Source organism: Podarcis gaigeae (assembly GCF_964106915.1).
Source record: "Podarcis gaigeae genome assembly, chromosome: 17".
In the NCBI taxonomy this organism is placed as follows: domain Eukaryota; kingdom Metazoa; phylum Chordata; class Lepidosauria; order Squamata; family Lacertidae; genus Podarcis; species Podarcis gaigeae.
Window position 1 is genome coordinate 15,414,518 of NC_139694.1, and position 25,374 is coordinate 15,439,891.

Below are 25,374 nucleotides of genomic sequence, written 5' to 3' on the forward strand. Positions count from 1 at the left end.
GTAGCCAGGGCTGCTGCTGCAACAAACAGATGTGCAAGCCTTTGGGAGGCAGAGATGCAGGAGGGCATCAGAGGAGGGAGGGAAGGAAGGAAAGGGAGACAGAGGCCAGTTGTCTGCAGCACCCCTGACCATCATTCAAGGCATCCCCAGGTGCCACGGCACACTGGTTGAAAAGCATGGGTTTAGTGAAAAGGCAAGTGGGAGTGGACGTGTCATTTTATGCCATATATAAAATTATGTATGGCATTGAGAATGAGGGTAGCAGTGGGGAGGGGTGTTATCCCTCTCTTGTAGAACTCATGGACTTGTCATGAACTTTGAAGACACTCAAACTCAGGACGAAAGGGAGAAATGTGCTAAGTGGCCAGTACCACATAGACCTGGAAGAACTAAAGCCTTTGAGTTTTATGCAGGAAATCAGCTGATTGCTGCACCCTGCTACGTGCTTCAGATATCTCTACATGCTGATTTGTGTCACCTATGAGGGGGACATGTATTTTGCAGATCTGAATCCTTAATAAGCAATAACAACTGTCAATCATCCGTTTTCCATAACTTACCTAATTTTGCATCTGCATTCCTGCCAGATTCCAGAATGCTTGGTTCTTAAAACGATCCAGGAATTGTTCCATGTCTCTGCTTATTTTTCAATGCATATCCAAAAGCAAGACGTGAACATTAAGAAATGTAACTTTATTAAAAGCATTTAAGACAAATTTTTTTTAAGACAAATTTTGTTCCGCTGCTGCAAGTGTTTTGAAATGCAAATCACAGGCAATGAGCAAGACTTACTAAAATATGCATGATAAAAGAGCACTTGATTTCCTCTGTGTCTTATTAATAGCTTCCTGCCTAATTAGTATTAATTAAACACACCCTCACATAGGAAATAGGAAAACTGGAACATGGGAGATAGCTTGCTATATTGTGTGGGCCAAGAAAGAAGCACCACCAACATTAAGTTCTGATAAACTGGGGAAGTGGGTCATAAATCCGGCCTGCTGGTTGTTTTAATCAGGCCCCTTTGGCAGTTTATTTGCTTGGGGTAAAATCCTAAAACAACTTCAATCCTAAAAAAAGGTTAACGACTTTGGTTGGCCCTTTGATCGACCCTCACAGCCTTTCACTTAATCAAATCTGGCCCTCTTTATAAAAAGTTTGGACACCACTGCTCTAACTGAGCTATCCAGTGATCAAATAGTTGAAGTTTATTAATTAGGTGATCTCCCTGCCATTGAAGACAGGGCCGTAGCGTAGGGAGGACTTCTGGAGCAATTGCCAAGCCAGCCCTGTCCCAGTCTTGCAAAGCCACTCAGCATGAGAAGGTTGCAATCAAAGGTGCATGGCTGTTGCATCCTCCTCATTCACCAATGGAGCCTGCTGCGCCAGGCCAGCCCTCACTGCCGAAGTGAAACCAGCCCCAAGTGGCACCATCTGTCTCTGGCAACAAATTTTGAATGGGAGGTAGAGTTGACCCATAGCACACAATTCACTAGGAAGTTGTCTTGTGCATTCCCTATTGGAAATGAACAGGAGCTGCCTAGTGCACAGCAGTGCTGTAGCAGAGCTCTCCTTCCTTTTATCCTTTATATCCTTTGACTTGCCCTTTAAGGACGGGCGTCACATGGCCCCATTGCGTTGACCCACTCTGCAACATAACAGCCCCCTCCTTCGCTAGCTGCAGCCTCTGGACGGTCATCAAGGGCAGCTCCAGACAGGCTGCATTCCAGTAGCCCAGGGGAGAGGTCACAAGAAGCAGGGCAATTGAGGCCAGGCTTTCCCAGTCCGTAACAAGCTAGGCATAAAGCACCCTTAGCCATAAAAATCACTTGAGACGGCAAGGGCAACAGGAGTACCAATAAAATATTGGAGGGTGTGTGTGATAATTCCCGCCCCACAAAATCAATCACAAAGATGCAGCACATGCACACCATTTGAATGGCAATGGCCATCAATTGGGGGAGGTCCCCTCAATTATTTTATTGGGGGGCTAGTTCTTCTTCTCTGGCGATCACTCGTAGCCGAGTAAGCATCCTGTAGTCTCAGTGACCAACCAGATGTCGTCTTCATCTTCTTTGGTGATCACTCGTAGCTGAGTAAGATTGTCTTCCATGAACACGGTTTTAAAAGTGAGTCCATAAGTGACTGTGGAGGCCAATTCTAGATCCACACATCCTTCCCCAGTGGGGACCTGGGTTTCCGGGCGGGAGTTGATCATGGTGAGGGTTTGCCAAGTGTGCCTTCCTCTTAGCTCATTTCTCCCTTTCGCCCTGAGTTCGAGCATCTTCAAAACCCATGACACCTTTGGTAAAGGCTGTTCTCCAATTGGGGGTGGCTAGTAGTTGGCTCCCAACAAGGGTGTGAGGGGACCCCAGCTTCTGGGAGTTGGATCCTTTGAGTGGCAGGTTGGAACCCACAAATAAGCCTTCTATTGGCCTATGCAAGATATTGCTCCATGATGGATTTTATTGGGGGTACCAACTTAAATAAAATATTGGGCGGCTGGAAACCACGTAAGCCCTCAGCCCCACAAAATCGACCACAAGGTGTAGCACATGCACATCATTTGAATGGCAACTCCCACCAACATTGAGGGGGCCTGGCCCTCTCAATTATTTTATGGGGGGGCTAATATTTGGCTCCCAAGGGTGAGGCAAGGGGACCCCAGCCTCTAGGAGTTGGAACCTAGGAGCCTATGAAAGATATTTCCCTAAGATGGATTTTATTTCATGTCATTTTTTCCCCTGGTGGCCCACCGCGACTGCCTTGAAGGCTGGCCGCGGAGCTTTTTCGTTGGCCTTATCCCCTCCATGGCGGGAGGGCGGAGAGCAGCAGCAGCTCTTTCTGCAGGCGCGGGTAACCTGAGAGGAGGCGGAGGCGGCGGCGGCTGCTGCTGCTCGCCGTCCCCCACCCCCACCCCGCCCCGGCTACACGGAGCGAACGAGGCCGAAAGCAGCGAGCTCCGGTTCGCTTATTTATTTATTATTCAGCAGCAGAGGCGCGAGCCTGAGGAGAGGAGGAGGCGGCGGCGGCGGCAGCGTGGCGAGCTGGCAAAAGAGAGAGCGCGCGTTCGCAGCCGGCTTCCATGTCCTGCGGTGAAGCTGCCTCACAACACGCCCACCTCCCTGCCTCACAGACCGGAGAGTGTGTGCTGTGTTACTGCTGCCGCTGCTGCCACACTTCCTAAACTTGGAAGCGGCAGCCGGCCACGGAGGCAAGCCGGAGAAAGGGGAGGAGGCGGAAAGCGACGGCTGCTCGCGCGCGTTATCCTGCTTCCCTCCGCGCGCGCCTTGGCGCAGCTAGCAAGAGAGGAGAGATACCCCGCCGCCGGGCTGAGAGACTTGGCTCGCTTGCTGGAGAAGCCGGCGAGAGGAAGAACTGAGGTAGCTCCTGCTCCTTTCTCCTCCTCCTTTCCCTCCGCCTGGGCGCCCAACGCTGCCGCCTCGTGCTCTTCGCTTCGGGGCTTGTTGTGGGGACGCGGTGGAGGGGAGCAACTGTTGGCAACGGGAGGGCGAAACGGGGACGGGAGGGAAAGGGAAGAATTGCCCCGCGTCCATCTTTTTCCTCCGCGTGGGGGAGCGGAGGGGTCTGTGCGCGCGCAAGGGAGCAGTTGCTGCCTGCAAAGCTCTCGCATACATTGGGAGAAGGAGGGTCGGGGTTGGTTTGGTGTGGCCACAGCTACAGAGCTTGTGTGTGTGTGTGTGTGATAAGGGTCGTGGTCCCTTCGCCCCCCCTAAAAATATTTGAGACAGCCAGCCCCCCCCCCCAAGTTGATGGGCATTGCTATTCAAATTTTGTGTGTGTGTGTGTGCACTGCATCATGTGATCGATTATGTGGGAAGGGGCTTACCTGTCCCCCCCAATATTTTATTCAAGTTGGCACCCCACTGTGTGTGTGTGTGTGTGTGTGTGTGTGTGTGAGGAGGGGGGGCGATTACCGGGTTCCTGATGGGAAGCTGTGCTGGAGAAGCAGAGGGTGCCATTTCTGTGCAGTTCCACCCCTCTCTGCCATCACCCCAAAGGCTCTGGATCTGTGGCTGCCTCACACTTCTCACACACTGAGATTGACTCGCAAGGATGTGCATGCAGGGCCTTGGAAGCCTGTCTGCTCGGAAGAAAGCTGCATTGAGCTCAGTTCGACTTGCTCCGTGGTAAGAATTGCAGCATTAACTGATAGGCACGTATCAGGTATGCATGCCAAAGGCACGAAACCTTTTACTTTTCTTTTCTTTTTTTAAGAGAGAGAGATGTGTGCATGCTCAGGCATCAGATAAACTCTGTCCTATGTGGATGACCTTGCCATAGTTATCATGAGGGGTAAAATAATTGTGATCACATCCGCCGTGAAAAAGGACGCACACACCCCTTTTAACCTTGAGTGCGCCCAAGAATAAGTCGTTCGACGCGGCTGCTTTCCTCTCGGCCACCCACATGCAAATATGTGGGGGGGGGGTATGAACACTTAGGGGTCCAAATGTAATAGGTTGGATGGTGGAGGGAACTGTGTACGTAGTAACTGCAACTGCTTATGGGGACTGTGGGGACACGCAAGGCTTGAGTGGGCTGGTGGAAACATGACTTGATCCTTCGCAAGTCAACATGCATGGAGCGGTGGCTTCATGGGCTGTGAACATTACCATGGTTCATTTAGACTTTGCAACTGCATTGGCCTCTTCCCCATCAGATATGAGGGGAATTGTGAGAAAACCGCATCCCCCTACAGTTCAGAGAAAGCACAGGTAACTAGAGAAGTAAGGTGAGATAACTTGGGTGCTGAGGAGGCAGCTGGGATTCTGGAAGGGCATCTGATGCTTGGGAGTATCAGAGTCAACTTAGCAGTGTATATATGTATGTGTGTGTGTGTGGTCACTGAGGATCACAGTTTGAAGGCTTTGGTTGTGGTTTGCAGGGTTCAGGAGGTACGGGAGATCTCAACTTCCATTCTCAAAACGGGGAACGTATATTTAAGGTAGGGGCAGTGCTTTTTGGGGAACCTTGCATTTTATTTTTTCTTTAGAGGGGAGAAAGAACAGCAAACGGTTCAGAAGTGCTCAGTATAAAAAGGACCAGGACATTGCCTCATCTCTCCGCATGAAGCGAACAGGGAAATGAAGGACAGAATGGAATGCAAAGCACTTCCTCTCTGTATAGAATGCCATGTCCACAGATACTAGCGTATTTGGGTGCCGTTTTCCCAAATCCTTAACCAGTTGGTTTGAAATAAGAAGCATTTAAAAAGCGAAGGTTGTATCTGGAGGTTTTCTGACCGTTGCAAATTCCAGGCAACACCTGCAGTTACACAGCTTGTCCCTTCTGAATGTCACCACTAGATCCCACTTGCTCCCTGTGTTGCTGGCGTGAAGTGACAATTAATTATTTTTTGTTTCAATTAGATATTCCTGCCTCTTTAAATTATTGAGCAAGCAAGTCGCCTTTCCTTTCTTTGCCTCTCAGAAAGGTGTTAGAATGTGAGCCAAAGGGCAGGTTACATACAGCTAAGTCATTGCAGCCCCTAAGGGCCTTTCTAAAAGAGGCAGCAGGTGAAGGATGTGTAATCTTTTCTTCCCTTATCTCTTCCTTTCCTTGCTCAGGTTCTTCCTCCCAGTAGCTAACACCTTCCCCCGCCCATGGGCAAGGGTGGTCTTAGGAATTTCTCAGGGTGGGAGCAAACTGAAACACTGAAAGTGGAAGCAGGCTGAGAGAATCACACACAGAAAAAGTGAGAGGAATTGTGCCTTTACTTTTTTCCTCCTGTCTCAGGTTCTACAAATGCTAGAAACTTGCTATTTATTTATTTGTAATGATACCTGGTATCTGGAGATTATGGTTCATCTGCTGAGGTGGGGGTGCAGTTGCCCCACCCTACCCTTGGAACTCCATGCCCATGGAATTTGCAAGCATGTGTGAACCCTGAAGAGGGAGCTTCTGAGCTCATGGGTTGCAAAGAAGTGGCATGAAAAGGATTATGTGCACCATCAAATAGCAAATTAATTAGCAAGCGAGTAGGAAAACTTACTAGAATATTTGGAAACTCTGAACAGTTTGAAGAATAATGTTTCTCTCATTTCCATTTATTGATGAACTTGCTTCTATCCCATGGTAATTTGCTTTACCTATATCCCAAGTTCATTGCCTTTTTAGAATTTCTGTTCAACAAGCTATGTTTTATTTCCAAGTCTGACTTGCCTTTAAAACCTTTTAGGTTTGATAAATTAGCATCAGGAACCTGAAAATAATATAGACTTCACTTTTATTTCTGCGTGTACTTTTACACTGCAATCTCATACATGTCTATAAGAATTACCGTAAGTCTTATTGAGTCCAGTGAGGCTTACTCACAGGTAAGTAGGAATAGGATTGTACCCTTAGAAAGGTTATTTAATTCAGCCAAAGCTGTCAGCATTTTAGTGGTCAAGATTTAAGCAGGTGCTTGACTTTGGGTGGCTGCACCTTAAAAATCTGATGTTGTGATTTAAAGACCTAAAACCAGGGTAGTTTTTCTTCAGTGGGATTGCTTTGGAGTTCACAAAAGGAAAGATAAGGGATTGTATTGCATCCCTAACTATGTGAAACCACATTCCTGTTGATAAATATTGCAGATCTGAGGTTCACCGTGAGATACAGCAGCTACCCTACAGCCACAGGAATGAGTTCATGGCATGAGGCAATGTTTAACCTGGCGATTTCCTAGCTCAGAGCTCAGTCTGTTGACCAGACCACTTTATTTAGTCTATTAAAATTTTCTAGCACGCCCTTGAACCAAACAGTTCCCAGGATGCTGTTCAGTAATAACAACAATCAGAAAATGCACAAAAAACATATACAAAAAAGAAAGATCAAGCCAAAGTTAAGTACAATTAATTCCAACTAGAGATATTTAAGCATGTGCTTAACTCCTCTTTCAAATTAATGCCAAACGAGTAACAAATTCCAAGACCGGTGGATCTCTAGTACCTGTGTTCTCTGCAGATATTGAAATTGAAATATTGAAATACTTTATTGTCACTTGCATAACTTGTATACAGTGAGATTACACGAGCACAAATATTAAGGTTGTATGGGCTGTGTTTAACTGAACACACTGTTTACCAAAAGGCTTGAAGGATTCCTTAGAAGCAGACCATCTCTCTGAAGTCTTAAGATCTTCCAAGGAAACCCTGCTGTTAATTCTTTGGTGGGGACATGGAAACAGTGACACTATGGAAGCAGACTTCCTTAATGGTGTCACCCACCCTTTGAAATACCCTTCTCTAGATAGTTCAAGAGGTAGAAACAGGAACCAGCTTTAAATGCCACTTAAAAGACAAACATGTTTACCCAAGCTTACCTGGATTCTGATTCCTAATTCTTAAAACTAATTCTTTTTCTTTTTGTGCATTGCTCATTGTTATCTATGGTACTGCATATGATGTCATTCGGATTTTATTTAGCTTTTGAAAAGTGTCATTTGATGTTCTGCTTTATTTGACTTTACTTTTCCTGTTACATTTTACGTAAGCAATGTAGTGGTTTCCTGTTACATTTTACGTAAGCAATGTAGTGGTTTGTTTTTTATATTAAGTGGTTTTTATAAATTTAAATTAAAAGGAGAGTTGCACATTAGTGTTAAAATCCTTGTCCGGAATGGGCACTGATGATGTGAATTGTTTATTGTGGTCACACTTTAACTAAATCACTTTAGCTCTGCAACTTGGGGTGTGGGGAGAGATTGAATACCTCTGTGTATATAAAACGACTGTTCAACAGAATGGAGATAGGAGATTGTTGTCTTCTGTATTGGAAAACCTGATTAACATTTCAGCATTGTGATGGAGCCCATTTGAGATTCCAGCACTATCTCAGCGCTTGGGCATGTGAATTGGTATTCATCCCTGGTGAATGTTTTGCAGAGGCTTCTCATATCTGTTAGGGATTTATTTCATTCTCACAGCTGTATTTTGTATTGACTCGACAGCCAAAGGAATAATGCCCATTCTACGAAAGTATTTATTCTGTTGCTTAGCCACTCCTAACCCAACCACCCCATTTGGGTGGGGGGTGTGTGTGCAATACATATATTCCTAGTTCACAATGCATTTTAAGTCAATGCATGTAGAAGTAGCTGAAATACTGGTGACGTATGCATTTAAGGTGTTTAGTATTCGGTGTACATATTCCAAAAAGTCAATGCATGGACTGCTTTCTACATGTTTTTAAAAAAAACAAAAATACTTTTATCTGAACTTAAACATACAGCAGCCAATGATTTATTAAATAAATAAATAAATTTATTACAGTGGTAGCTTGGTTTAAGAACAACCCTGTTTAAAAACTATTCAGTTTACAAATTCCGCAAAACCGGAAGTAGTGTCCCGGTTTGCAAACTTTACCTTGGTCTAAGAACAGAATCCAAACAGTGGAAGGGCACTGGCAGCGGGAGGCCTCATTAGGGAAAGCACGCCTCGGTTTAAGAACAGTTTTGGTGTAAGAATGGACTTCCAGAACGGATTAAGTTCTTAAACTGAGGTACCACTGTATTCAGTTAATTAGTTTCCTAAAATATATTTCTATACCATGTAATCATGGTGCTGCACCTTTAGATATATATTTTAGAGAAACCACAAGCTTCTACAAAGTCTGGGAAACGGTCCTCATATTGTTAAAAATGTGGGGGGGTGAGGAGGGGGCATGCAGAAGAAATTGCCATATTTTAAGTTGACGTGCTACCATCTTTACAGCAAATGTCCCAAATTTATTCATACCCCTCACCGACTGTAAGAAACCCTTTTTTTAAAAAAAAAAAAGCTGAAGTTATTTTTGTAGCCACGAGAAATAACGCAATCAGTTATTTAAGCAATAGATCTATTGGAGTAGCTATGCAAGTTATATTGAGGATTGAAAGAACTATATAGACTCACAGATAGTGCTTATTAAACTTACTTGGGACAGGTATGGGGAATCTGCAGTCCTCCACACTCTGGGCTCCAACTCATATCATCTCTCCCTTTTATACCTGACTTAAGGTGTTGAGTTCCTGCTTTCAGACCAATATGTTCCAGATCAACGAACAGTGTTTAAACTAACAGGGTCATGACAACAGCAAAATACAAAAGCACAGTAAAAACAGAAACAGAATGACAATGTTAGTGCTGACCTTTAAAGCCCTAAACGGCCTCGGCCTGAAGGAGTGTCTCCACCCCCATTATTCAGCCCGGACACTGAGGTCCATCTCCAAGGGCCTTCTGGTGGTTCTCTCACTGCAAGAAGTGAAGCTACAAGGAACCAGGCAGAGGGCCTTCTCAGTAGTTGCACCCACCCATCAGATGTCAAGGAAATAAACAACTATCTGACTTTTAGAAGACATCTGAGGCAACTTTAGGGAAGTTTTTAATGTTTGATGTTTTATCGTGTTTTTGATGTTCTGTTGGGAGCCGCCCAGAGTGGCTGGGGAAACCCAGCCAGATGGGTAGGGTATAAATAGTATATTGTTGTTGTTGTTGTTGTTGTTGTTGTTACAGTGTCCAAGCAGAATTTAATACCCAAGTGAAAGCATAAAGATGTAAAATGTGAATGAAAAGGTACCCAAAATGAATGATTTTACCTGATACCTGATACCTGGTACCTGATACCCAAAAAAGGTTTGGACTTAGGGCCACAACTGAGAAGATCCTGTTCTGGGCTGCCTTTGAGGAAGTAATGGCCTGGTTCATGTAGGAAAAGGTGATGTTATCCTGGTCCTAGCCATCTAGGGCTTTAAAGTTATGAACCAACACATTGAACTAAACCTAGAAATGCGCTGGTAACCAGTACAAATATGTTGAGACTGGTGGTATGTGCCCAGTGCTGTTCAGTAATTTAGCAGCCATATTTTGTTCCAAATTTATAAAGCAGCTTCACAGGCAGCCCCAGATACAATATACAAAAGGATGTTGGCAGAGCAGTAATAATTCTGGCCTAGGTGACCTTAGTTGGCATTCGTGGAAAGACTTTTGTGACACTGAGGTTACTTAGGCTTCTAAAGTAGTCCGTCCCCAACACATGCACAGAAATTGCAAATCTGATCCTTAGGGGGAAGCAAAATCATTTTTACCTTCCCCCCAACCTTTGAGCATATAACCCTACATATCACAAACTGCATTTGGAGTGCCCTCTATTTCAAAAGCTGGGCAAAATTTGTTGCTTTTATTACCATGTTCCTCCTACTGAGAAAAGTTTAAATGTCTGCCAGAACTTCAGATAATATACAATTGGTTAGCCGTGGTCTATATCCCAAGTTATAGTCAATCACATCCAGGTGTCCAGTTATATGCAGTTGAAGGGGAACTACCTTTTTTCTTGTTCCTGGACGGTTGCAAATTTGTTCAGTGATCTTCCAGTAGAAACCACATTTACTTCTTTTCCAACTCCTGGGCTGGATCTAGACACATCAAAGAAGCGTTTCAGTTTTAAAGTGTTGTAAATTTAAACAGGGGAAACCGGTAGAGAAAAACGGGACTCCACGTCGCCATCTGGTGGCACAATGTTATATCGCATATACAATGCATATAGTGTAAATTGCTTTTTCTTTACCGGTCTAGCTGAGTCCCTAGACTATGGGGCTTCATTGATTTTAGACAATTGTGGAGATCAAGTGATGTAACTGGTGGTGATGCTTCATTGTAAGCTTTTGCGAACCATTTGGGGGATATGGGGCTTAGCAGAGGATGCTTTTGCCCTTAATGTTGTTGCTCTGTAATTGGAAGACTAGACCAGTTACACCTTTCTTCCTTTTTAAGATAACAGTTGTGTTTCCTGTTGGGTTTTAAAGCACCTGTCTTGATTGCTGTTTTAGATCATCCAGGTGAGCTGCTAAGTAAATTAACCATATTTACACATTCCTTTAAATAGCACAGATAAGCTGTACAAGTTCATAGGTTCAGCATGTACAGACTTTTTTTCTCCTTCAAACGTGTGTAATTTCAATTGCAGGTTTGAGTTTGCTTGTATGATAGGAAGGGGCACTGATGGGATCAGTCGAGTACTAGAAGAGTATGTGACTATGGCAAGATGGAAGAGATAAAAATCAAGAGACTTGTTCAAGTGTATCTAGAAAGCATTAGGTGGGGTGTCAACGTTTATTATGCTGGATAGAAATATGAGGAACTGCCAAGGGTCCTGAACATCTCAAGAGCTTATTCACGTGTAGCAGTAAAAATACTGCTAGTAAAAATTCTAGTAAAAATACTGAGCATCTATTTATATAATGCTTACATAGTATTTAGTTTTCTTCATATACATTACTTTAGTATTCCTTACAGGAACCCTGTAAGGCAGGTCACAGTCATTATCCCGTACTGCATATGAGAAGACGGGAGGGAGAGAAAGAGAGAAAAGCTGAGATGAACATTGCCTATGGTCACCCACTGAATGGCAAACTGAGGTTTTCTGCCATGTCATGTGTGAGATTAGAACCCAGGACATTCTGCCTCAGCACTCCAGTCCCGTAATTAGAAGAAGAAGAAGAGGAGGAGGAGTTTGGATTTGATATCCCGCCTTTCACTCCCTTTAAGGAGTCGCAAATCGGCTAACATTCTCCTTTCCCCTCCTCCCCCACAACAAACACTCTGCGAGGTAAGTGGGGCTGAGAGACTTCAAAGAACTGTGACTGGCCCAAGGTCACCCAGCAGCTGCATGTGGAGGAGCGGAGATGTGAACCCGGTTCCCCAGATTACGAGACTACCGCTCTTAACCACTAAACCACACTGGCTCTCAATTATCATGCTATAGCAGCTCTTCGGCCCTGGCAATAGTTTTCTCTTCAGGTGACTTACTCCTTGTGGCAGTGGTTTTCAACCAGTGTGTCATGCGCTCCTGGGGTGCCTTGAATGGTGGTCAGGGGTACCGCGGGCAACAATGGCCTCTGTCCCCTCTGATGCCCTCTCACATCTCTGCCTCCCAAAGGCCTGTGCAGCTGTTTGTTGCAGCAGCCCTGTCTGCAAGCTCCGCAGGCAAATGGTGCCTCTGGGGCTGGCCAGGGGGTGCTGGTTGCCAGGAGCTGAGGTGGCCTCGGAGCAAGCAAGCAAGCGGGTGAGTGAGCCCAGCCAGCTGTTGGGAATGGACAGACAAGTCCCAGGCCCCTGTGGAGCAGTGTGAGGAGGCACCTCTCTTTGGGATTGGGAGGGCAGCTCAAAGACCAGCAGCGGCAGCCCAGCTTGACTCCCAAAGAGAGGGGAGAGGAGAGGAGGCTGAGGGAACACTCCACAAGGGAGGATGTTTGAAAAAGGGTGAGAGGCTGCCAGCTCTGCAGGCAAGGGGTGACATAACTCGGCTCCTGAGCCCCACAGGGGGTGCCACAAAAAGAATGTAGTTGGTCAAGGGAGCTGTGGACTTTACCCGTGGGATAAATCAAGGAAGTTGTTATAATACATAAGTTCACGTGTAACGTCAAACCATGGTTAGGCAATGCATGACTGAACCTTGAACCCATGCTATCCCCCTCATCTCTTCCCTTGTACTGGCCTTAAATAGCTACAGTACTTCCTTGTTTGTCAATACACCTGCATTGGTGAATTGTGGTTGGTGCTTGCCCTGCAAGCTGTGATTGCAAACCAGAAAATGGAAACCCTGGTTTGCTGTTTTGGATGCAACGGCAAACTGTGGTTTGCCACAAACTAGAAAGTACTTAATTAAGTGGGTTATAAGAAAATGGTCAAAAGTGATAACTGAATTCTGGGCCATCGACACATTGGGCAGGTTCTTGCTCTGTAACTGATCAAGCCTGTTGGGATTCCTCAGCCAGTCAGTGTGAAATTTTAAGCAGGGAAAGGGGTCGTTAATTTAAGTCTTACTTATTCAAAGCTGTCTCAGCATTGGGAGTCAGTACGTAAGTCGAATACACAGCTTTGTATTAGTAGGCTGTGCGTACACTTTATTTATGGCAAGCTTCACTGGAAAATGACATGCCTTTGTAACATGCAAAGTGCAATACCCACAATTATCTCTTCTATTGCCACTTTCACTGTGATTTTTCCTTTTCAACATTCCCTTGGAAATACCGATTTGAAGATAGACAATTCAGGCACACCAGCAATTAACTCATTTTCAGTCACAAAATGAGCAGTTTTGTTCAGGCGTCTCGTAACTATTGCAAGCTTCTGTTTATTTTCTTTGAGATGTTGCCTACCATAGCTTCCAGTTTATTTAACTTCCTCACATATGCTAATGTAAATAAAAAACAGTACAGGTCCTATCTACAAACACCCAACAAAGCAACAGTAACAAAATTGTTTTGCTTTATGTGAACTTAGTAATACATTTAATCCCATGTAAAAAAGAGAAAAGGAAGGCGAATGTGTTTGAAGTTGCTGGCTATGGAAATGTCTAGAACAATTACTTTTAAATAACTTAGAATAGCTCAGTTGGTAGAGCATGAGACTCATAATCTCAGGGTTGTGGGTTTGAGTCCCATGATGGGTGAAATATTCCTGCATTGTAGAGGGGTGGACTAGAAGACCCTCGTTGTCTCTTCCAACTCTACAATTCCATGAGTCTATGAACATGTTTTTTAAAAAACAACAACAACAAATACTACCTACAAATTTCAGTAGGATGCAAACCTCGTTCCTAAACCTGATTGAAATCTCACCTAAGAGTGCAGTCCTAAACCCACTTACCTTGGAGTAAGCCTCACAGTTGGATTTACTTCTGAGTAGACATGTTTAGGATTGTGCAGGGAATTCCTTTTTACCTGCAACTTTCCTTTTATGCTTCAGTGTAGTCAGAAAAATTGTAACACCCCTACCATATAATGAGAATTCAGCTAGATCGGTAAAGAAAAAGCAATTTACAGTGGTACCTCGGGTTACATACGCTTCAGGTTACAGACTCGACTAACCCAGAAATAGTACCTCGGGTTAAGAACTTTGCTTCAGGATGAGAACAGAAATTGTGCTCCGGCGGCGCAGCGGCAGCGGGAGGCCCCATTAGCTAAAGTGGTGCTTCAGGTTAAGAACAGTTTCAGGTAAAGAACGGACCTCCAGAACGAATTAAGTACTTAACCCGAGGTATCACTGTATATGCACATGCGTGGCACTGTGGTCTAAACTGCTGAGCCTCTTGGCTTGCCAATCGGAAGTTTGACAGTTCAAATCCCCGCAATGGAGTGAGCTCCCGTTGCTCTGTCCCAGCTCCTGCCAACCTAGCAGTTCGAAAGCACGCCAGTAAAAGTAGATAAATAGGTACTGCTGTGGCGGGAAGGTAAACAGTGTTTCCGTGCGCTCTGGTTTCCGTCACGGTGTTCCATTGCGCCAGAAACAGTTTAGTCATGCCGGCCACATGAGCCAGAAAGCTGTCTATGGACAAACACTGGCTCCCTTGGCCTGAAAGCGAGATGAGCGCTGCCATCCCATAGTCGCCTTTGACTTTACTTAACTGTCCAGGGGTCCTTTACCTTTATATTTTATAACATCGTGCCACCAGATGGCGATGTGGAGTGCCGTTTTTCTCCCCTTTTTAAATTTACAATGTGTTTAACTGAAACACATCATTGATGTGTCCAGATCCAGCCCCCGTTTCCAGGCTATGATTTTCTTATACTTGGATATATTCAGGAGTAGGAAGAAGCAATTCATGGAGATAACTTCTTTCAGTGGCTATTGACCATGATGGCTGTGCTCTGCCTCCATAGGCAGTATCCTTCTGAATGCCAGTTGCTGGAAACCCCTGGAGAGGGTTGTGCTCTTGCACACTGGTCCTGATTTTGGGCTTTACAGAGGCATCTGGTTGGCCACTGTGAAACTAGCGTGCTGGACTAGAAGGGCCATTGTGGTGTAGTGGTTAAGAGCGGTGGACTCGTAATCTGGTGAACGGGGTTCGCGTCTCCGCTCCTCCACATGCAGCTGCTGGGTGACCTTGGGCTAGTCACACTTCTTTGAAGTCTCTCAGCCCCACTCACCTCACAGAGTGTTTGTTGTGGGGGAGGAAGGGAAAGGAGATTATTAGCCGCTTTGAGACTCCTGAAGGGGAGAGAAAGGCGGGATATCAAATCCAAACTCTTCTTCTTATTTACCAGGCTCCTCTTACGAAAGATCTGTACAATTTATGTGTGGTATGGAGAAAGTGGGGAGTGAAACATTTCTCCTGCTTTCTCACAATACCAAGAACTCATGGTCATCCAGGGAAGCCAAATACAGTCATACCTCATGTCATGTTTGCTTCATGTTACGTTCTTTCAGGTTACGTCCCGCAGTGACCCAGAAATACAGGAAAGGGTTACTTCTGGGTTTCGCCGCTCGCACATGTGCAGACGCACCAAATGATGTCACGCACATGCACAGAAGCAGCGAATTGCAACCCGCGCGTGTGCAGACGTGCCGCTGCGGGTTGCGCTCTTTTCATGTTGCAAACAGGCCTCCGGAAAGAATCCCGTTCGCAACCAGAGGTACCACTGTATTGGTAGATTCCGGACACACAAAAGGAAGTACTTTTTCACACAGAGCCTACAGACATCACTGCTAGAAGGTGCAGTGATGGCCCCCAACTTGGATGGATTTTAAAGGGGTTACGACAAAGTCTGCCAGTGGCTACTAGTCATGATGGCTGTGTACTGCATCTAGTATCAAAGATGCTATACTTCTGAATGCCAGTTGCTTGAGGACACAAATGGTTGCCAGGGTTTGAAACTAGCCAGGCACCAGACATGTTGTGCACCTTCCTTTCGATCACTTGCAGCCAAGTGAAGATGCCAGGGTGGCATCTGACATCTCCACCACCTTGGAGGTGCATGCCTGGGGATCATTGGATCTGGACTATTTTCACACACTAATACCCCACCCTGTAGAATTCTATCAGTTATGTCTTATCTGCACAGTCAGAATGAATTTCTGGAACTAAAATGCTTTTTCTGTGCTGCCTGAGCAGGAGCAGCCACCATTAAGAAAAAGAGGTTGGAATAGGCCAATATATGTGAACTGTCCCTGAACCAAGTGATTTTTCTTCTTTTAAATTCTCAAAGCACTTAACCTAGCTCAGGGTTGTCATCTGAACTAGCCAGATGTTTAACTGAGAATCAATCACAGCTGTCATTTGAAAAATAAGACTTTAGAGCAGCCTTTCTCAACCTGTGGGTCCCCAGATGTTGTTGAACTACAACTCCCATCGCCCCTAGCTAGCAAGGCCAGAGCTCAGGGATGATGGGAGTTGTAGCCCAACAACATCTGGGGACCCACAGGTTGAGAACCGCTGCTTTAGAGCCATCTTGCCCCCCAGTGGCAACTAAGCATTCCATTTTGGTGGCTATAATCATGGTTTAAGGAGCCATTTGGCCCCTAGCTTATATATCTGAGTTTCTAACACTGCATTGGTGGAACTCACATGCTACTTGTGGTCTTCCCGTTTGCATCTGATTGGCTACTGTGAAAACAGGATGCACACCTGTAGTACACCAATGCTGCCAGCCTGGGAGCTCCTCTGGTGTTGCCACCACCCCACCCTGTCCCAGTGAGTTTCAGCATTTCCATTCCATCCATCTCACACATTACTGCTGTTTGCCCCAATTTTCCTGTTAAATTTAGAAAAAGGGCACAGTGGAGACTGAGAGCGACCTGAAAAATAACCGCTCTCCCTGGTGCATTTCAGGATTCTTCCATCTCATTCTGCTGCATGTGTAGTCAAGGCTCTGGTTCTATACTGAAGTGAAACTAAGGATACCCTCTAATGCCAGGCAAGACTAGTGGGGAAGTTCAAGGACCAGGTTTGCACTGAAGTAAATTAGACAGCCAGTTAATTGGTCCCAAAGCCAACGTAGCTGTCATGTTCACCAGAACCTCGCAAAGAAAATACAGTGGTACCTCAGGTTACATACGCTTCAGGTTACATACTCCGCTAACCCAGAAATAGTGCTTCACGTTAAGAACTTTGCTTCAGGATGAGAACAGAAATCGTGCTCTGGCGGCGCGGCAGCAGCAGGAGGCCCCATTAGCTAATGTCAATCACTTCTCCTACCTAGGCACTTATCTTTCCACAAGGGCCAACACTGATACTGAAATCCAGCATCGCCTGAGCTCTGCGAGTCCAGCTTTCTCCCGATTGAAGTGCAGAGTGTTTGAGGACTGGGACATTCACAGGGAAACCAAAATGCTTGTTTACAAAGCTACAGTGGTACCTCGGGTTACATACGCTTCAGGTTACATACGCTTCAGGTTACAGACTCCGCTAACCCAGAAATATTACCTCGGGTTAAGAACTTTGCTTCAGGATGAGAACAGAAATCGTGCTCTGGCGGCGCAGCAGCAGCAGGAGGCCCCATTAGCTAAAGTGGTCCTTCAGGTTAAGAACAGTTTCAGGTTAAGTATGGACCTCCGGAACAAATCAAGTACTTAACCCAAGGTACCACCGTACACACATTTCCTGGCCACCAGATAGATAACTCCTTGTGCAACTGGCATCTCCATACAGAAGCTCAGTTGTGCAGAGGTTCTGTTTGTACAATTTAAACAGAAAGGAAGAATTGCACAGATGTGGCATAGCAAGGTACAGAGACTGTTCCTCTTACTCAGCATTCTGATTTTCTGCTCATCCCTGCTGGATATATGAAGCAGGCCTATCTGAAGCCATTTTTGTATTTTCACATCCTAATGGATGTTTCGGATCTTTTCAGAGCAGAACCCTGATAGCAGGGGTGGATAACCTTTTGGTGCTCCAGATGTTGTTTGACTCTAGCTCTCTCATCAGCCCCAGATAGCATGGCCAAATGAGTATGTAGTCCAGCAGCATTATGTAGGGCTACAGGTTCGCCACTCCTGATTTATGATGCCCTTCGATATTGGGAGTAATGGATCTTCGAACAAAGCTCTTAATATTTCATTTCAGTCCAGAGGTGCATGTGCACCGCAAGGCATGCAGAGTTCCTCCATGCACAGGCCTTCCATATTCATTTCAGTGCGAAAAAGCTGAAAACAAAGGCATACATGTATAAAAGTGAATTAGAAACAAGATGCCCTTGGGGACTTCGCTCTGCGTTGCATCTTCAGCCTGTTGCTAATCACAGGGTTGTTTAGAAGCACAGAATGAGAAAAAGGCTATATAGCTATCTTTTGTTTGATCAAAATATCTGCTCACTGTTCATTAATTCTGAATTCCTAGTTTAATTTCCTGTTCCTCGAGTATTTGCCTTAGACTCATCTCTTCTAATCCAAGCTATAACTGCTCTAAAAACTCAAACTCATAACTTGGAAGTGTGGGGAGGGACAGTTGCTATCATTTAAAGAAACAATAGTAAATATATGCATTATATTAAAAAAGTCATTTTTGGAAGGTGAGAATAAAGGATTTTCCTCCTCCACCCTCGCCGTTGCTAAGCTGTAATCTAATATTGTTGAAAAGGCATAGGAGGGAGGAAGGAATAGAGAGGTCTCACTTATCCTCAGGATATCGCTTTGTGTTTTCAGTCTGAAGCTCCTAAGGTTACAATTCTTGCCAAAAGCATTTAAAAAAACAAAGCAAAAGCAAAACATGGTTATAGCTGAATGGTTGGGGATTTATTTTTTTTACCAAGAAGCCACTTGAATTGGATGGACACATGCTACTGTTAATTTTAGAGTGTTTGGTTACTTATTTCATGCTCCAGTGCCAATTAAATATTATATTTGTGCTTTTTATGTCCAGAATTTCATAAAATCACATTTCGATAGAAATAATTAGCATTATGCATTTATTTATTTTTTAAGATGTTTGACAGGGGTATCCCAATTACAGTTCAATTCCATGTCCTCATCTTAATGCCAAATTACACAGGATCCTGTTGCAGAGAGTTCACCAGGGCCCAGGGTTTGAAATTAGCAGTGTGCCAGGCTCATTTGCGCCTGAAGATTCTCCATTTGCATGCACCTCAAAAAGTCTGGTTGCCATTTTTTGTGTGTGCCTGGCTGGCACTCAAGGATTACTGAAATGTATGTGCTTTGAAGCCTTGAAGTATATGTTTAGGATAGACAATATGTTAAGGAGTTTAACAATAAAGAGTAGAGTGTTTTGAAAACTGAAGTACGGTACAAATATTTTTATTGTAAGCACCGAATTAAACAAGTATTGAAAATTTCTGCTAAAAATGTGATATTAACAATGTGTCACTTATGTGAATTGTGTATTAGTTCACACTTATCAAAATACAGTGGTATCTCTGGTTACGAACTTACCGTAATTTGTTCTGGAGGTCTGTTCTTAACCTGAAACTGTTCTTAACCTGAAGCACCACTTTAGCTAATGGACCTCCTGCTGCCGCGGTGCCACCGGAGCACAATTTCTGTTCTCATCCTGAAGCAAAGTTCTTAACCCAAGGTACTATTTCTGGGTTAGCGGAGTCTATAACCTTAAGCGTCTGTAACCTGAAGCGTATGTAACCCGAGGTAAAGGTAAAGGGACCCCTGACCATTAGGTCCAGTCGTGGCCGACTCGGGGGTGGTTGCGGCGCTCATCTCGCTCTATAGGCCGAGCGAGCCGGCGTTTGCCCGCAGACAGCTTCCGGGTCATGGTTGAACCGCCAACCTTCTGATCAGCAAGTCCTAGACTCTGTGGTTTAACCCACAACGCCACCCGCGTCCCCTCGTAACCCGAGGTACCACTGTATAAAATGACAAAAAGGGGAAAGATGTAATTTAGGCAGAGCCATTCCAAAACATTTTGCTGCCTGAGGCAGACAAGATTCCCACCCTTGTACAGAAGCTGCCTAAATTGCCACCGAGTCTTTACGTCAACAATGACATTGGCAAAGTGTATCTGAGGGCAGCAAGCTCACTTAGAGGGTGCAGGAGGTGCTCTAAGACCTTGCTGCTGCTCCTTCTCCCCACCACCCCACATCTGCTCCTGGAGATGACTGCCTCGCTCTCCTGCCATTTGGTACCCAGTGAGGAACCACATAGCGCAGAGGTTTCCACAGCTCCCTGGACCAACTACATTCTTTCTGTGGCACCCCTGTGGGGCTCAGGAGCCCTGTTATGTCACCCTTTACCTGCAGAGCTGGCAGCCCCTCACCCTTTCTCTCCCCCCGCCCCTTGTGGAGTTTTCCTTCAGCCTCCTCTCCTTTCTCCTTGGGCCCTTCGGAGTCCTTTTCACATAGCCCCACAGGGGCCTGGGACTTGTATGTTCATTCCCGACAGCAAGGACTGGCTGGCTGGGCTTCCTTCCTTGCTTGCTTGCTTACTCCGAAGCTGCCTCTGCTCCTGGCAACCAGCACCCTTTAGCCAGTCCCAGAGGCACCATTTGCCTGGGGAGCTTGTAGCCAGGGCTGCTGCTGCAACAAATAGTCACACAAGCCTTTGGGAGGCAGAGACATGAGAGGGCATCAGAGGAAGGAGGGAAGGAAAGAGGGACAGACGCCAGTGTTGCCCGCATCACCTCTGACCATCATTCAAGGCACCCCAGGGAGCCACGGCACACTGGTTGAAACCACAGACATAGTGTGTTTTTACAGTTGTGACTAGGTATGACATGTTGCTTGCACTCTGAAGCTGACTGACATGGCATCAGAGTGGCAACTTCTAACGATAGAAGTTTGTGGTTAAATATATGTCTCTGAAGTTTGTTGTCTATTGCTTATCTTGGGATAAAATCTGCACATTGCATTAGTGTAATTGTAATTTTATATGCTAATAGGTATACCTTTCCTTCTGCCATGCCTGATTTCAATTCTTCCATGCCTTGCTTCTCTTTTAGTTAACCTTCCTGTATCTCCCTTTTTCCTGATACTTTACCAATCCATTAGAATTTGTTCACTTTTGTCCTACTGGGAAGTTCATCAGATCTTCACTCGGGAACCTTGCTTCTGATCTCAGTCCAATAAAACATGATTTATTAGACTGAGAACGCACAATTTGCCTTCTTCACCTTCTCACCTGAGGAACTGTGGTTCAACTCCCAACACCAAACCAGGCTACCCAATCCACTGGTTGATTCTGATATTCAGACTTGTAAGAAGAAATTAAACTACCGTATAAATTCCTGCCTTTGATGAAACACGAAACTATGGTTTAATAAACCTCTTAAAATATTTCGTGTTGTTCACCTGCTAAACTGTGGCAGGTGAAATTTGATAACTGTTTTGCAAAATTGAGCTGCCATGTGAGAAACATGGTTGTTTGTGTTTGTGTGTGTGTGTGTGTGTGTGTGTGTTTGTGTGTGTGTGTGTCAGTTCTCAGATTGCAAAATCCAATAGGAAAGCACCATTGCATGCCAACTTCTAGCATACTGCCAGCATCAAATGGTAAGAGTTCTGAAACTTTCATGTAAAAGTTGCTTTATTCAAGAAGAGGAAAGTAACCCTTCGGCCTCTCCCACCGCATTAAGACAGGATTTCTGTTATCCTTTCAGCCCTGAATAGTGGTCCCCCAAGTCATCTTTAATGAGGGTGGGAAAATCACTTTGCTACAATTAATTACCCACAGCCTCTGGATATATAGAAAAGCCAACTCACAACCACTAGAAATTATGTTTAAAATTTGCCTTTTGTACTGCTTGAAATAAATAGTATAGCATAGTATAGCATGGTTTTTTGTCCAGGGGTGTGTCTGTTGTGACCCAAACAAATAAAACGCTTCCTCCGTTTTGGGTGGGGTACCAAAGAAAGGCCTTCTGCAGATGCAGAATTAATGAGATGTTGTTGATTTTGGGTGGTGGAGGGGAGGAACCGAATTAGAGGAAATATGAGTGTTTCCTTGCACAGTCTTGGATGATGACGACAGGAAGCAACTGTTTTGGTGACCAGATTGGATCATGTAACTCTATGTACAAGGAATCCGGTAGGAGAGGCTGAGAACATTCCATATCACAACAGCACGGGATCATGAGACCAACTACATCCCAACCTTTAGTCCCACTGGCTGGATAATTGAGTTATATAAATAAATGGTTAAGTTATCAATGCCTCTGATGCAAATGTTTAAAATGTACAGTGGTACCTCGGGTTACATATGCTTCAGGTTACATATGCTTCAGGTTACACACTCCACTAACCCAGAAATAATGCTTCAGGTTAAGAACTTTGCTTTAGGATAAGAACAGAAATCAGTCTTTGGCGGCGCAGCAGCAGCAGGAGGCCCCATTAGCTAAAGTGGTGCTTCAGGTTAAGAACAGTTTCAGGTTAAGAACGCACCTCCGGAGCGAATTAAGTACTTAACCCGAGGTACCACTGTATTTTTAAACCCTTTATTTTGTGCTAACTTTTGCTAAGTTTGGATTTCTCCCTTTTTAGAAAAGCTATCCATCTTAAAATAGCTCTCTATACATGCAGGGATTTTGTATTGTTTTGTTTCAAGAGGCATATGTTATTAAATGATAATGTTGCTGCCATTTATCAGGCTGGGTTTTTGTTTTTGTTTGAGCTTTCTGTACGCATTGTATTTTCATGACCTTGTGAGCTCCCTTGAGTCTGCTGTGCCCTAAAAGGCAGCCTATAAATGATTTTATAAATTATAGCCCCGCCACAGTTACGCTGAGAGACAGCAGCAATTGGAGGAATTTCAAGACTTGGACAGCCAAGGGCTCTGTAATTGGACATATTCAGACTTACGCGTGCAGAGAAAAGGAAAATAATTAGAGCACCTCACTTAAAATCCTATGGAAAGATAGATAAGGCATTAACATGAAGAATAATCACTAAAAATGCAACTTTTATCTTAATGATTAATATACCAACTGAAATGTAATTAGATGTTAATAAAAAATATGAACCACAGCAATATAAGAACTGGACAGAAAACATTGATCAAGGAGCATGGGAAACCACTTTGATTAAATTGTATACATTTGGGATTAAAAGGAATTGTTTTGATATTAATTGGGATCTGTATAATTGGCAAAACTGTGGTATTATTGAGTAAATATTGGGAAATTAATTAAAAAAATTAAAAAAATAGAAACATCTTTCAAGTATGAACCTCAGCTTGACCTTCATCAGTGTTGCTGTTCCAGGGTGAAAATCCTTTGCACTGGCAAATTTTATACTGTATATGCATCATGAAATTTTCTAGGTAATGCTAAAGGAATAATCTAAATTAGCATATATATTTTACTTGTATTTAGTAAACAAAGCTAAAACTTTTACACTCCCAAGCTTACCTAATATCATACTTGCAGTTGGCATTCGTTGATTGTTACTAAGGAACTTAAAAAGCTGAATTTTTTCCACAGAAAGATAAAGCACGGGGGCGGGGGAATCCCCCCCCCCATATTGTTCACCCTCATATTCAGAAGAGAGAAAACTACGACATGGATTGCATATGTGAAACAAGTCCTCTTGAACACTTCTGCTTTGTTTAATACAATGCTATTTCTTTCGCTGATTTTAAATATAGTGAATGAACTTAACTAGCTTAAGTCCCAAATTCTGTCAAAAGATTCTTTATTGAATTAGATTTGGTGACTTTGAGAATATGCTAATTAAAAATTTGCATAGGAATTGAAAGAGCAAATAATTCGGCTGGCAGCATTAAATGTGAAAGGCTGATTCAAAATTATGCTTGCCCTATAGAGATTTAAGCAGCCCACTCTTTGGTGAGGAGGAGGTCGCCTACCAAAGACATAAGCTCAAAGGCAGTGGAAGAGGTTTAGAGTGCAGTTAATTTTGTCTACAGATATGGCACCAATTCTTTTGTTAGGGTAGAATTGGCCGGCTGTTAAGTAACCAATTTGTGACTTAATTTGCGGCACATTATTTATTTTCATAATTTATATCCCATCCTTTCAACAAACATTTCATGCTAACATGTAGAGGCAGAACAAAAGATAACAGTGTTCAAAAGAACTAAAAGCTTTTTTTTAAAAAAAAAAAAATCATCATCATCATGGCATGGGTAGCTCAGTTGGTTACAGCATGTTGCTGATAATGTCAAGGTTGCAAGATTGATCCCCACATGGGACAGTTGCATATTCCGGCACTGCAGGGAGTTGGGTTAGATCAGGGTTATCCCAAACTTGGGTCTCCAGCTGTTTTTTGGACTACAGTTCCCATTATCCTTTACTACTGGTCCTGATAACTAGGGATGATGGGAGTTGTAGTTCAACAACAGCTGGAGACCCAAGTTTGGGAAACTGTGGACTAGATGATTCTCAGGATCCATTGCAACGCTACAGTTCTTTGATTCTATGAATCTAATTTAGAACAGAATCACAAAGCTGTTTAAAAGTTCAGAAATTAGTTCTTCAAAAGCTTAAGAAATATGCCTAAAATAGCACTAGTTACAGATAGGTAGCCGTGTTGGTCTGCCATAGTCAAAACAAAAAAAAATCCTTCCAGTAGCACCTTAAAGACCAACTAAGTTAGTTCTTGGTATGAGCTTTCGTGTGCATGCACACTTCTTCAGATATGTGTATCTGAAGAAGTGTGCATGCACACGAAAGCTCATACCAAGAACTAACTTAGTTGGTCTGAAGAAGTGTGCATGCACACGAAAGCTCATACCAAGAACTAACTTAGTTGGTCTTTAAGGTGCTACTGGAAGGAATTTTTTTTGTTTTGACTAAAATAGCACTGTTAAGGCAATTGGTTCATCTTCTCACCCACTGCTGTCTGCTCTGGCTGACAATGATTTTCCAGGGTCTCAGTCAAGGGCAGGGGTCAGCAAACTTTTTCAGCAGGGGGCTGGACCACTGTCCCTCAGACCTTGTGGGGGGCCGGACTATATTTTGAAGAAAAATAATAATGAACGAATTCCTATGCCCCACAAATAACCCAGAGATGCATTTTAAATAAAAGGACACATTCTACTCATGTAAAAACACACTGATTCCCGGACCGTCCATGGACTGGATTTAGAAGACAATTGGGCCAGATCTGGCTCCCGGGCCTTAGTTTGCCTATGGTCAAGGGCATTCCCAGCCATGCCACATGAGTTGCTTTTAAATCAGATGCTAGGGAATGAACATGGAACCTTCTCTGTGCAAGTTATGCGCTGTGCCACTGACCTGTGATCCCTGTAGTGGCCTTCCATTGCTTGGAGAGGGGGGAATTTTTCTGTAAATGTAATTAATACCTTGGCAGAAATACATTGTGATATCATGAGACAGAGATTATTCAAACAATTTTTATTGCAAGTAATCAAACCTTAGCATACAGAAATGTTGCTGAGATCCATGGATTTTTAACAGAGAACTACTGGGTTTTTCTTGGGATTCAGCTACATGGGCAAAGAAAAAATGCTTTATATGTGTTGTTTATGCATTCTAACACTGCGACACCAGATGGCGTTGTGGAGTTCCCATTTTGCTAACCCGATTTCTCATACAAAAGTTTGGCAACGTGTTTAACTGAAACGCTTCTTTGATGTGTCTAGAGATCCAGCCTTGGTGCGGTGTGGAGAACAACTGTAATTGTAGGCATGGTCTTAGTTCTTCCCTCCTTTGACGTGTGGCCTTCCGATCTTTCTAACA

At 44.1% G+C, this 25,374-nt stretch overlaps 1 protein-coding gene across 15 annotated transcripts in view; it reads left to right on the forward strand.

Moving 5' to 3' along the window:
* PALM2AKAP2 (PALM2 and AKAP2 fusion) overlaps positions 1–25,374 on the forward strand; it is a 220,549-nt gene that overhangs the window by 134,232 nt on the left and 60,943 nt on the right. The window contains exons 1-2 of one of the 15 annotated variants that reach the window (XM_083718426.1): positions 4,053–4,188; positions 4,910–4,969. The exons of 7 other annotated variants lie outside the window; for them this stretch is intronic. Coding sequence is in view for 2 of the 8 variants with exons in the window: in XM_083718431.1 (XP_083574557.1) it covers positions 2,811–3,383 (573 nt within the window). In the remaining 6 variants the exon portion in view is untranslated. Of the gene's footprint in view, positions 1–2,801; positions 3,384–3,608; positions 4,189–4,909; positions 4,970–25,374 lie in introns of those variants that run through there. 7 more of the 15 variants (XM_083718423.1, XM_083718431.1, XM_083718420.1 and 4 more) reach the window with 7 other exon arrangements.